Here is a 15,457-nt window from a genome sequence, read left to right on the forward strand (position 1 = left end):
GTATTCAGGCGAGCGAAGCAAATTAAGAAAAACATAATATACGAATCTCTTGACATGGCTCCCCCAACAAGTATCTATCCAATGGATAGATACAAACCAATGATACATATTCATAACAGTTGGCCCCCAAAAATAATCCGTTTTCTTCTAAAGAAAGGGACCTAGCAGGGAGAAGTTAAAACAAATATAGCAGGGAGAAGCTATAAAACGTAAACAAAGAGGCAGCACGCTCTCAGTTTTATTCGTCCTCCAAAATAACTGGTTCACTTCATAATGATAATGAGTATGTGTGTTGAAATCATAAAAGAAACAATCGTCAATATTGTATTACTAAATACAAATCAAATCTGGTTGGTTACTTTAACTTAATCGGTGAATTTTCTACATTTCAGCGAGCGGAACTGTAGTGTAACTCAAAGTACGTGGTGTACATATCAAAGTGAAATAACTTCAAAACTACTGATACCAAGAACATGAAATCATTTATAAAAAAAAAAAAAAAAAAAAAAAAATCATAAGACAAAATGCTATCAAATTAACTGTGTGAAACGTGGTAAATTAGAAATTAGTGATTTCTTTCAACAAAACTATATGAAAAGGAGAGTTCCAGACTTCAAGTGTAATTAATTTCCGGAACGACTAAGGAGATCCGCTCCAAGATTATCACGCCCTGCAACGTGAACCAAACGGAAGCGATAAGGTTGCAAGCTTAACGACCACCGTAAAAGTCTGTTATTCGACCCCTTGAATTTATTGATATAAATTAATGGCTTGTGATCCACTTCCAGGATAAATTCTTGACCCATTAGGTAATACCTAAATCGGTGGATACCGAACATTATAGCCAAGCCTTCTTTCTCAATAGTCGAGTACCTCTTCTCTCTATCTAATAGTTTCCGACTAGCATGCGCCACAGGAAATGGATGACCATCGACGTACAGTAGAAGAACAGCTCCAAGCCCAACATCTGATGAATCTGTACGTAAGACAAAAGGATGGGAAGCATCAGGTAACTTTAATACGGGTTTTGAAGCTAATGCAGCTTTTAACTGTTCAAATACTTTAGTCAATTCGTCCGTCCATTTCAGTGGTTCCCTGACATTTTTACATAACAAATCAGATAAAGAGCTTGTCAGTGAAGCTGCTTGTGGAATAAACATTCTATAGAATGAAATCAAACCAAGGAAAGATCTTAAGGTTTTCTTTGTGCAAGGAGGAGGTAAATTAAGTATAGCTTCTATTTTATCGAGTTTAGGATGCAAGTAGTTTCCATCAAGAATAAAACCCAAGTACTCAATAGACTTAAAGCCAAATCTGCATTTTGATGGCTTTGCAGTGAGGTTATGTTCACGCAATCTCTTTAACACTGAAACAATTGCATCTTTATGTTCATCCCATGTTTTAGTATGGATGAAAATATTGTCAAAATAGAAGGAACCATTCTTTAAACCAGCCAAAACAATGCGCATAAGGCGGATATAAGTGGCACAAGCATTTACCAATCCGAAAGGCACACGACAAAACTCCATAAGACCCTTGTGTGAAGGAAATGCTGTTAAAGGTCTGGCCTTCTCAGAAAGTTTAACTTGACAGTAAGCCTTCATAAGATCTAATTCAGAGAAGTAATTACATCCTGAAAACTTGTACAAGTCTTCCTCCATAGTGCAAGCTGGTTCAGCATGAAAATTAGTTACGGAGTTAACAGCTCGATAATCTATGGCCATACGATAGCTACCATCAGACTTTTTTACCATGACTACAGGAGATGAATGGGGAGATGATGATAGCTGTATAATCCCTTGTTCAAGCAATTGGCCAACTTCATCTTCGAAGTGAGGCTTTAGATGTATAGGAATGAGATAAACCTTAGACTCTATAAGCTCTGTGGTGTTAACTTCAATATCATGTTCAAGGGTGTTTGTGCAACCTGGAGTTAATGAAAATACATCTACAAACTCTGCAATTACTGAATCAATATCAGATTTCTGTTCTGCTGAAAGGTCGGAACAAATCTCAGGTTGATCACTCTCAGGCAAGATGGGCTCTTCTCCATCAGAAGTTAGAGGAAAATTGCTATCGCTCAATTCAGTATCTTCAAGAATACAATTCTGGACTATTTGTGGGTTCATTTCAGCATCTATCTTACTTTCCTCGTCCATAACATTAGGTTGGGAACTTGTTGCTCTCCTTTGATACTTCTTAAGAAGGTTAGCATGAAGCAACTTCAGTTTTCCACCTTCATCGATAAGATAATTCACCTTATTTCGACATTCCAGAACAGTATAAGGGCCACTCCAAGACATGAGCAACTTGTTTTGGTTATCAGGAAGGAGTACAAGAACTTCCTCACCTGGACTAAACTTCCTATCCTGAGATTTTAAGTCAAAATAAGATTTGAATTTAGAGGAACTAATCTCAGCATTTTGAGCTGCAATTTTAGCACACTCCTCCAGCTTGTTTTTCAATTCAATCACATATTGAAAGGAAGATCTAACATCATCTTTAATGGTTGTGTCTTCCCACAAGTCCCTTAAGACTGAAAGAGGTACCCGGACTGTCCGTCCATAAAGTAGCTCAAAAGCAGAAAACCCAGTTCGATCGCTAGGAATCTCTCGCATAGCGAATAATGTCGGGACAAGATAACGGTGCCATTCTCGTGGTTTGTCACTACACAATTTCCTTAAGGAGGCTTTTAGTGTTGCATGAAACCTTTCCACCCTTCCATTCCCACTAGGATGATAGGGAGTTGTAAAAAGCGGCTTTACACCCAATAATTTATGCAGTTCGCCCATTAGTTGAGAAACAAATTGCCTTCCTCGATCAGACAAAATTTCCCGAGGAATACCGACCCTTGAAAAGATCACCATAAGGGCTTCAGCTACAGATATTGAATCTATCTCTTTGAGAGGCAATGCTTCTGGAAACCCGGTCGCCAAATCTATCAAAGTTAAAATATAACGGTGACCCTCAGAAGATGGAGGAGAAATCGGTCCTACCAAGTCTATGGAGACACGAGAGAAAGGCTCTGTTAAAATGGGCATGGGTTTTAATGGCACTGGTCTTACCCTACCTCTACTTGACATCCTTTGACACTTGTCGCAAGACTTACAAAAGTCTCGGATTTCAGCTCCCATTTTTGGCCAATAGAAATGGTCCCTAATACGCATTTCTGATTTCCGATGGGAGAAATGACCGGCTAAGGGGCTCTCATGACCTACTGCGAGAATGATGGCTCTACATTTACTGGGTACTACCAGAGAAGATTTACCAACTCTTTCACAGTGCTTTGAAGCAACACATGTACGGTACAGCAAACCATTTATTTGCTCAAACTTAAACACCGTACCATCACGCATCATATCATGTTCTTCAGACTTTACTTTTTCCCAAAATTTAGTGAGAGAATGACATTCTGCCTGCAATTTTGCAAAGTCTTCAGGAGTTACTTTAAGAGGCTCGATCTCCGGCAACACTAAAGGGTGAACCCTTTTTACTTTGGAGGATCTAGTCTGAATGGCACAGGAATAATCAAGAGGGACATTTGAACGTTCAGTTACCTCAGAATCTGGAGATAATTTGGGACTATATACCCCTGGTACATTTCCAATCAGGACGCTACAGAATTTAATTGGTGCTCGCACCACATCAATCCAACCTTTAAAATAGGGACAATTCAGGTAGCATTTAGTTTTGGGGAAGTAATCCACCCAGCCTAAATAATCTTCGATCCCCACCAGATCAGCCCTAGAAAGATCAACATCTGGTAACACCTTGTGAGATACAATAACACATGTGCACCCCGTATCTCTGAGAACTGTGGATACCCAAGCCCCATTCACTGTACCAGCTGTCATGAACTTTGAATTTTCCCTGTCACTTAGACAAAATCCGACTTTGTGAGTTGGAATTGGGTGATATTGCTTGTACGCTAGGGGATTTTTAGGACAGCGAGATCTAATATGTCCAATATCACCACACCCATGACATTTAACAGAAGAAAAATCCCTTCTAAGAGCTGATTGGACTGGAGTTTGGGGCTTTGGAGCCACACTTCTCTTACCTTGTTCAGATGATTGATATGACCTGGGGTAAGCACTATGAGCAGATGACCAATTATCTGACAGGCTTACCGCATCAGCTAAGGAGGACACGTTATGCTCCTTTACAAAAACACGCAGATCTGGGGAGATAGAAGACATTAGTTGATCTAACAACATAAAATCACGAAGAGATGCATAATCTTTGGTGATATTATGCGAATCGACCCAATAGTCAAACAATCTTCCAAGCCTGATAGCAAACTGTTCATAAGTTTCACCACTTTTTATTTTAGCAGTCCTAAAATCATTCCTGTAACTTGCGGGAGTTTTACTATAACCCCTTAAGAGAGCTTTCTTTAATAACTGGTAATCGGCTGTTGTTTCTGGAGGCAGTGAGGTGTATATATCAACAGCCTTTCCTGTTAACAAACTTCCCAATCTGATAGCATAAGTTTCTTCTTTAAAATTTAACAAGTTAGCAATGCGCTCAAATCTAATTAAGTATGAAGTGATGTCTTCTCCATCTTTAAAGACTGGTAAACTAGGGCGTGAAGCGCCATCAAAAAGTACAGGATTTAATGAACTATCAGAATTGTTTAACCGAGCCATCTGAAGCTCATGTTCCAGTTTAACTCTCTCTTTCTCTGCCTCTAATTGCTCTTTCTGAAATTCTCTTTCTTTTGCTCTCTCCTCCCGTGCAAGTGTCTGTTGACTGATGACATACTGAACAATATCATTTCCTTTAAGGCCAAGTTCCTCAGCCTGAGCTTTTAAAACATCAAAGTTAAGATCTGCCATTATTACAGAATTAAGAATGTCAAAAACTAAAAAGAATCACTATTGACCGACCGACTCACAAAAATTACTTTACTTTTAATCAGTGCTGGAGGAGTTCTTCCTCGCACCTAGCAACACAAAACAAAAGTGGTCTCAACAGACCGAACTCACCGACATGACGTCAATACCAGGACTTTCAGAAGAGTAATCTTCCCCTCAAGAAGATGCACCACACCCTACCTGAAGTCCAACCTATTTTAGAGATTCACCTCCGGGCCCCAAGGACGGCAAACCATGAAGGGGAAACCTTCCCGCAACTTCCACAAACAAACAACTTCCATGTACTGCCGTACAGCACTGAAAGTATTACAGTTGTTAACAAATATAATATATAAAATGGTTCTACTCGTGAATTTGATCCTCAAAACTAGTAAATCATGAATCCTGGCAAGGTCGCCACATGTAAATGCCAAGTTCTTTTAGTTTCATAGAGATTTAATGGCAATGAGGAAACAAATATTCAGTTCGAACCATTAACAAAAATTTATTAATATCAAACAAAAAATCATAATTCACACAAAATTATACGTCACAATATCACTATCATTCACAGAAAACTTGAGGAAACATTCCTTTCTTCTCCATGACAATACTGTGTTCGTCCAGTGTCGCGTGGCCACGTGGACTCAATTCTTGAAATGTTCCCGTTAATGAATATATAAAAAAGAAGCCTCCGTGCCTGGCCCTTGACACGAGTAGGTTCAATTGCCTCAAGGCAATGGTCGGGTCGAGTGAGGACCCCCGTACCCACAACCCGAAACCAAGGCTCCCGAGCGAACCTTGATTCGACCAGGATTCGGACGAAGCATTTCGCTCGCTACGTATTCAGGCGAGCGAAGCAAATTAAGAAAAACATAATATACGAATTTCTTGACAAAGATTTTCATGATAATTCCTTTATCCTTAACCATAATGATGATAATCATGATGATAATGACAATAATAATGATAATAATGATAAAATGATAATGCTTAGATTATCATTATCATTATTATTGTCATTATCATCATGATTATCATCATTATGGTTAATGATAAAGGAAATATCATGAAAATCATCATAATTACCAGAATTTATGTTAAAATCATAATAATTATCATTTAAAAGCGAAAAAGGTTTTTTTCGACGCTTCTCTCAAACGCTAGATTTTGCCGTTTTTTCGTTTTTTGACGATAATGACTATAATGATAATAATCATAAGAATAATGACAATAATGATAATAATGATTATAATAAACATAAGAGTCCATTTGTGATGAAATAAAGGCGAAAAGTAGTAAAACCCCAAAAGTAAAAAAAAAAAAAAAAAGAAAAAACAAAAAACGGAAAAATTTAGCGCATTACAGCCTTTTGAGAGAAACGGCAAAAAAAACCTTTTTCGCTTTAAAATGATAATTGTGATGATTGTAACATTAATTCAGGTAATTATGATGATTTTGATAATTATGATAATTCCTTTATTACTAACCATAATGATAATCATGATGATAATAACAATAATAATGATAAAATTATAATTATCATGAGTTTTGATAATTACTGCAATAATAGAAATGATTAATTCTATTCTAATAATTTTCATACAAATAATGACAATAGAAATAATAATAATATGATTATCATTGTCATTATATTTATTATTACTGTCATTATTATTTCTAAAATTATCCTTATTGTTATTATCATTATAAATATAGTTATAATGATAAAAATGACAATAATAATTAGCATAATAATTATTATAACTGCAATAAGGATAATAATGATAATTATGACGATAATGACTATAATGATAATAATCATAAGAATAATGACAATAATGATAATAATGATGATAATAATCATAGAGTCCATTTATAATGAAATAAAGGCGAAAAGTAGTCAAATCCCAAAAGTCGAATAAACGGCAAAATCTAGCGTATTACAGCCTTTTGAGAGAAACGTCGAAAAAAACTTTTTCGCTTTTAAATGATAATTATGATGATTTGGAGATTAATTCAGGTAATTATGCTATTATTGCAGTAATTATCAAGATTATCATTATAATTATGACTTTATCATTATCATTATTGTTGTCATTATCGTTGTCATTATCATCATAAATATCATTATTGTCAATAATAAAGGAATCATCATGGAAATCATCATAATTACCTGAATTAATGTTAAAATCCTCATAATTACCCTTAAAAAGCGAAAACGTATTTTTTTCAACTTTTCTCTCAAAAGGCTGTAATACGCAAGATTTTGCCGTTTTTTTTCGACTATTTGGGATTTTTTTACTTCTGGCCTTTATTTCATTGATAATTATTATCATTATTATCATTACTGTCATCATTTTTATGATTATCATTATAGTCATTATGATCATGATTATCATTATTATTATCATATTTATTGCAGTTATAATAATTATTATGCTAATTATTATTGCTATTTTTATCATTATAACTATTTATATAATGATAATAGCAATAATGATCTTAGAAATAATAATGACAATAATAATAATTATAATGACAATGATAATGATGTTATTATTATTTCTATTGCCATTATTAGTATGGAAATTATTGGAATAGGGTTAATTATTGCTCTTATTGCAGTAATTATCAAGATTATCATTATAATTATGACTTTATCATTATCATTATTATTGTTATTATCATTGTCATTATCATCATAATTATCATTATTGTCAATAATAAAGAAATCATCAGGGAAATCATCATAATTGCCTGAATTAATGTTAAAATCCTCATAATTACCATTAAAAAGCGAAAAGTTTTTTTTCGACGTTTCTGTCAAAAGGCTGTAATACGCTAGATTCTCCCGGTTTTAGGCTTTTGGGATTTTATTACTTCTGGCCTTTATTTCATTATAAATGGACTGGATGATAATTATTATCATAATTATCATCATTACTGTCATCATTTTTATGATTATTATCATTATAGTCATTATCATCATGATTATCATTATTATTATCATTATTGCAGTTATAATAATTATTATGCTAATTATTATTGCTATTTTATTAATATAACTATTTATATAATGGTAATAGCAATAATGATGATCTTAGAAATAATAATGACAATAATAATAATTATAATGACAATGATAATAATGTTATTATTATTTCCATTGCCATTATTAGTATGGAAATTATTGGACTAGAATACATTATTGCTATTTTTGCAATGATTATCAATATTATCATTATAATTATGACTTTATCATTATTATCATTAATATTGTCACTATCATCATAATTATCATCATCATTACCAATAATAAAGGAATCATCATGGAAATCATCATAATTACCTGAATTAATGTTAAAATCCTCATAATTACCATTAAAAAGCGAAAAGAGTTTTTTCGACGTTTCTCTCAAAAGGCTGTAATGCGCTAGATTTTGCCGTTTTTTATTACTTCTGGCCTTTATTTCATTATCAATGGATTGAATGACAATTATTATCATTATCATTACTGTCATCATTTTTATGATTATCATTATGGTCATTATCATCATGATTATCATTATTATTATCACCATGATTATCATTATTATTAAGATCATCATTGCAGTTATGATAATTATCATGCTAATTATTATTCCTATTTTTATCATTATAACTGTTTATATAATGATAATTGCAATAATGATGATTTTAGAAATAATAATGACAATAATAATAATGATAATGACAATGATAATGATGTTATTATAATTTCTATTGCCATCATTAGTATGGAAATTATTGGAATAGAGTTAATTATTGCTATTATTGCAGTAATTATCAAGATTATCATTATAATTATGACTTTATTATTATCATTATCATTGTCATTATCATCATAATTATCATCACTATTGTCAATAATAAAGGAATCATCATAATTACCTGAATTAATGTTAAAATCCTCATAATTACCATTAAAAAGCGAAAAGGTTTTTTTTCGACGTGGCTCTCAAAAGGCTGTAATACGTTAGATTTTGCCGTTTTTTCGTCTTTTGGGATTTTATTACTTCTGGCCTTTATTTCATTATAAATGGACTGAATGATAATTATTATCATCATTATTATCATTACTGTCATCATTTTTATGATTATTATCATTATAGTCATTATCATTATCATTATCATAATTATTATCATCATCATTGCAGTTATAATGATTATTATGCTAATTAACATTGTTATTTTTATCATTATAACTATTTATATAATGATAATAGCAATAATTATGATCTTAGAAATAATAATGACAATAATAATTATTATAATGACAATGATACTGTTATTATTATTTCTATTGCCATTATTAGTATGGAAATTATTGGAATAGAGTTAATTATTGCTATTATTATCAAGATTATCATTATAATATAATTATGACTTTATCATTATTATCATTATTATTATCATTGTCATTATCATTATTGTCAATAATAAAGGAATCATCATGGAAATCATCTTAATTGCCTGAATTAATGTTAAAATCCTCACAATTACTATTAAAAAGCGAAAAGGTTTTTTTTCGACGTTTCTCTCAAAAGTCTGTAATACGCTAGATTTTTCCGTTTTTTCGACTTTTGGGATTTTATTACTTCTGGCCTTTATTTCATTATAAATGGACTGAATGATAATTATTATCATCATTATTATCATTACTGTCATCATTTTTATGATTATTATCATTATTTTTATCATCATTATTGCAGTTATAATAATTATTATGCTAATTATTATTGCTATTTTTATCATTATAACTATTTATATAATGATGATAGCAATAATGATGATCTTAGAAATAATTATGACAATAATAATAATTATGATGACAATGATAATGATATCATTATTTCTATTGCCATTATTAGTATGGAAATTATTGGGATATATTTAATTATTGCTATTATTACAGTAATTATCAAGATTATCATTATAATTATGACTTTATTATTATTATCATTATTATTGTCATTATCATTGTCATTATCATCATAATTATCATCATTATTATCAATAATAAAGAAATCATCATGGAAATCATCATAATTACCTGAATTAATGCTAAAATCCTCATAATTGCCATTTAAAAGCGAAAAGGTTTTTTTGACGTTTCTCTCAAAAGGCTAGATTTTGCCGTTTTTTCGACTTCTGGGATTTTATTACTTCTGGCTTTTATTTCATTATAAATGGACTGAATGATAATTATTATCATCATTATTACCATTACTGTCATCATTTTTATGATTATTATCATTATAGTCATTATCATCATGATTATCATTATTATTATCATCATTATTGCAGTTATAATTGTTAAGCTAATTATTATTGCTATTTTTATCATTATAACTATTTATATAATGATAATAGCAATAATGATGATCTTAGAAATAATAATGACAGTAATAATAATTATAATGACAATGGTAATATTATTTCTGTTGCCATTATTAGTATGGCAATTATTGGAATAATGTTAATTATTGCTATTATTGCAGTAATTATCAAGATTATCATTATAATTATGACTTTATCATTATCATTATTATTGTCATTAACATTGTAATTATCATCATTATTGTCATAATTATTGTCAATAATAAAGGAATCGTCATGGAAATCATCATATTTACCTGAATTAAAAAGCGAAAAGGTTAGGGAGGCGATTTTCAAGCTGAAGAGTGGTAAAGCAGCGGGTATTTGCGGCATCCCAGCTGAATTGTTAAAGGCTGGTGGTGAACCTATGGCGCGGGGATTGCATGCTGTCCTGGCTGCCATTTGGCAGATAATGATAAACCCATAATCATAATGATAATCTTGATAATTACTGCAATAATAGCAATAATTAACTATGTTCCAATAATTTCCATACTAATAATGGCAATAGAAATAATATCATCATCATTGTCATTATAATTATTATTATTGTCATTATTATTTCTAAGATCATTATTGCTATTATCATTATATAAATAGTTATAATGATAAAAATAGCAATAATAATTAGCTTAATAATTATTATAACTGCAATAATGATGATAATAATAATGATAATCATGATGATAATGACTATAATGATAATAATCATAAAAGTGATGACAGTAATGATGATAACAATTATCATTCAGTCAATTTATAATGAAATAAAGGCCAGAAGTAATAAAATCCCTAAAGTCGAAAAAACGGCAAAATCTAGCTTTTTGAGAGAAACGTCAAAAAAAAAACTTTTCGTTTTTTAATGGTAATTATAAAGATTTTAACATTAATTCAGGTAATTATGATGATTTCCATGATGATTCCTCTATTATTGACAAAAAATGAGAATTATGATGATAATGACAATGATAATGACAATAATAATGATGATAATGATAAAGTCATAATTATAATGATAATCTTGATAATTACTGCAATAATAGCAATAATTAACTCTATTCCAATAATTTCCATTCTAATAAAGGCAATAGAAATAATAATAACATCATTATCATTGTCATCATAATTATTATTATTGTCATTATTATTTCTAAGATCATCATTATTGCTATTATAATCATGTAAATAGTTATAATGATAAAAATAGCAATAATAATTAGCACAATAATTATTATAACTGCAATAATGATGATAATAATAATGATAATAATCATAAAAATGATGACAGTAATGATAACAATGATGATAATAATTATCATTCAGTCCATTTATAATGAAATAAAGGCCAGAAGTAATAAAATCCCAAAAGTCGAAAAAAACGTCAAAATCTAACGTTTTACCCCTTTTGAGAGAAACGTTGAAAAAAACCCTTTTCGCTTTTTAATGGTAATTATGAGGATTTTAACATTAATTCAGGTAATTATGATGATTTCCTTGATGATTCCTTTATTATTGATAATACCGATGATAATTATGATGATAATGACAATAATGATGATAATGATAAAGTCATAATTATAATGATGATCTTGAGAATTACTGCAATAATAGCAATAATTAACTCTATTCCAATAATTTCCATACTAACAATGACAATAGAAATAATAATAACATCATTATCATTGTCATTATAATTATCATTATTGTCATTATTATTTCTAAGATCATCATTATTGCTATTATCATTATATAAATAGTTATAATGATTAAAATAGCAATAATGATTTGCATAATAATTATTATAACTATAATAATGATGATAATAATAATGATAATCACGATGATAATGACTATAATCATAATAATCATAAAAATGATGACAGTAATGATAATAATGATGATGCTAATTATCATTCAATCCATTTATAATGAAATAAAGGCCAGAAGTAATAAAATCCCAGAAGTCGAAAAAACGGCAAAATCTAGCGTATTACCGCCTTATGAGAGAAACCGAAAAAAAACCTTTTCGGTTTTTAATGGTAATTATGAGGATTTTAACATAAATTCAGGTAATTATGATGAATTCTATGATGATTTCTCTATTATTGACAATAATGATAATAATTATGATGATAATGACAATAACTGATAATATGGATTAAGTCATAATTGCAATGATAATCTTGATAATTACTGCAATAATAGCAATAATTAACTCTATTCCAATACTTTCCATACTAATAATGGCAATAGAAATAATAGTAACATCATTATCATTGTCATTATAACTATTACTATTGTCATTATTATTTCTAAAATCATCATTATTGCTATTATCATTATATAAATTGTTATAATGATAAAATAGCAATAATAATTAGCATAATAATTATTATAACTACAATAATGATGATAATAATAATGATGATTATAATGACTATAATGATAATAATCATAAAAATGATGACAGTAATGATAATAATGATGATAATAATTACCATTCAGTCCATTTATAATGAAATAAAGGCCAGAAGTAATATAATCCCAAAACTCGAAAACCGGCCAAATCTAGCGTATTACCGCCTTTTCAGAGAAACGTCGGAAAAAAAGCCTTTTCCATTTTTTAATGGTAATAATGGTAATAATGATAATAATAATGATAATCATGATGATAATGACAATAATGATAATAATCATAAAAATGATGACAGTAATGATAATATGGATAATAATTATCATTCAGTCTATTTATAATGAAATAAAGGCCAAAAGTAATAAAATCCCTAAAGTCGAAAAAATGGCAAAATCTAGCGTATTACAGCCTTTTGAGAGAAACGTCGAAAAAATGCTTTTTAATGCTATGAGGATTTTAACATTAATTCAGGTAATTATGATGATTTCCCTGATGATTCCTTTATTATTGACAATAATGATATTTATGATGATAATGACAATGATAATGACAACATTAATGATAATGATAAAGTCATAATCTTGATAATTACTGCAGTAATAGCAATGATTAACTCTATTCCAATAATTTCCATACTGATAATGGCAAAAGAAATAACATCATTATCATTGGCATTATAATTATTATTGTCATTATTATTTCCAAGATTATCATTATTGCTATTATAATTATATAAATAGTTATAATGATAAAAATAGCAATAATTATTAGCATAATTATTATAACTGCAATAATGATGATAATAATAATGATAATCATGATGATAATAACTATAATGATAATAATCATAAAAATGATGACAGTAATGGTAATAATGATGATAATGATTATCATTCAGTCCATTTATAATGAAATAAACGCCAGAAGTAATAAAATAGCAATTATGATTAGCATAATAATTATTATAACTGCAATAATGATAATAATGATAATCATGATGATTATGACTATAATGATAATAATCATACAAATGATGACAGTAATGATAATAATGATGATAATAATTATCATTCAGTCCATTTATAATGAAATAAAGGCTAGAAGTAATGAAATCCCATTAGTCGAAAAAAACGGCAAAATCTAACGTATTACAGCCTATTGAGAGAAACGTCGAAAAAAAACCCTTTTCGCTATTTATTGGTAATTATGAGGTTTTAACATTAATTCAGGTCATTATGATGATTTCCATGATGATTCCTTTATTATTGACAATAATGATGATAATTATGATGATAATGAGAATGATAATGACAATAATAATGATAATAATGATAAAGTCATAATTATAATGATAATTTTGATAATTATTGCAATAATAGCAATAATTAACCCTATTCCAATAATTTCCATACTAATAATGGCAATAGAAATAATAATAACATCATTATCATCGTCATTATAATTATTCTTATTGTCATTATTATTTCTAAGATCATCATTATTGCTATTATCATTATATAAATAGTTATAATGATAAGATAGCAATAATAATTAGCATAATAATTATTATAACTGCAATAATGATGATAATAATAATGATAATCATGATGATAATGACTATTATGATAATAATCATAAAAATGATGACAGTAATGATAATAATGATGATAATCATTATCATTCAGCCCATTTATAATGAAATTATTAGGATTTTAACATTAATTCAGGTAATTATGATGATTTCCATGATGGTGCCTTTATTAATGACAATAATGATATTTATAATGATAATGACAATGATAATGACAATAATAATGATAATTTTAGAGTCATAATTATAATGATAATCTTGATAATTACTGTAATATTAGCAAAAATTAACTCTATTCCAATAATTTCCATACTAATAATGGCAATAGAAATAATAATATCATTATCATTGTCATTATAATTATTACCATTGTCATTATTATTTCTAACATCATCATTATTGCTATTATCATTATATAAATAGTTATAATGATAAAAATAGCAATAATAATTAGCATAATCTTTATAACTGTAATAATGATGATATTAATAATGATAATCATGATGATAATGACTATAATGATAATAATCATAAAAATGATGACAGTAATGATAATGATGATACTAATTCAATCTATTCATAATGAAATAAAGGCAAGAAGTAATAAAATCCCAAAAGTCTAAAAAACGGCAAAATCTAGCGAATTACATCGAAAAAAAACCTTTTCGCTTTTTAATGGTAATTATGAGGATTTTACCACTAACTCAGGTAATTATGATGATTTCCTTGATGATTCCTATATTATTGACAATAATGATAATTATGATGATAATGACAATGATAATGACAATAATAATGATGATAATGATAAAGTCAAAATAATAATGATAATCTTGATGATTACTGCAATAATAGCAATAATTAACTCTATTCCAATAATTTCCATACTAATAATGGCAATAGAATTAATAATATCATTATCATTGTCATTATTATTATTTTTTGTCATTATTATTTCCAAGATCATCATTATTGCTATTATCATTAAATAAATAGTAATAATGATAAAAATAGCAATAACAATTAGCATAATAATTATTATAACTGCAAAAATGATGATAATAATAATGATAATCATGATGATATTGACTATAATGATAATAATCATAAAAATGATGACAGTAATGATAATAATGATGATAATAATTATCATTCACTCCATTTATAATGAAATAA

General features: G+C 28.9%; 1 protein-coding gene across 1 annotated transcript; it reads right to left on the reverse strand.

Annotated features, from left to right (window-relative positions):
- Positions 1-623: 623 nt before the first annotated feature.
- Positions 624-4,838, reverse strand: LOC138866406 (uncharacterized). Its single transcript, XM_070138942.1, has one exon. The coding sequence runs from the start codon at positions 4,836-4,838 to the stop codon at positions 624-626; it is 4,215 nt and encodes a 1,404-aa protein (XP_069995043.1).
- Positions 4,839-15,457: the final 10,619 nt, after the last annotated feature.

The sequence above is a fragment of the Penaeus vannamei genome, chromosome 25, assembly GCF_042767895.1.
Source record: "Penaeus vannamei isolate JL-2024 chromosome 25, ASM4276789v1, whole genome shotgun sequence".
NCBI classification, from domain to species: domain Eukaryota; kingdom Metazoa; phylum Arthropoda; class Malacostraca; order Decapoda; family Penaeidae; genus Penaeus; species Penaeus vannamei.

Bases quoted from the DNA above. Each gene is read 5' to 3' on its own strand.
- LOC138866406 (XM_070138942.1), bottom strand. From the start codon at position 4,838: ATGGCAGATCTTAACTTTGATGTTTTAAAAGCTCAGGCTGAGGAACTT.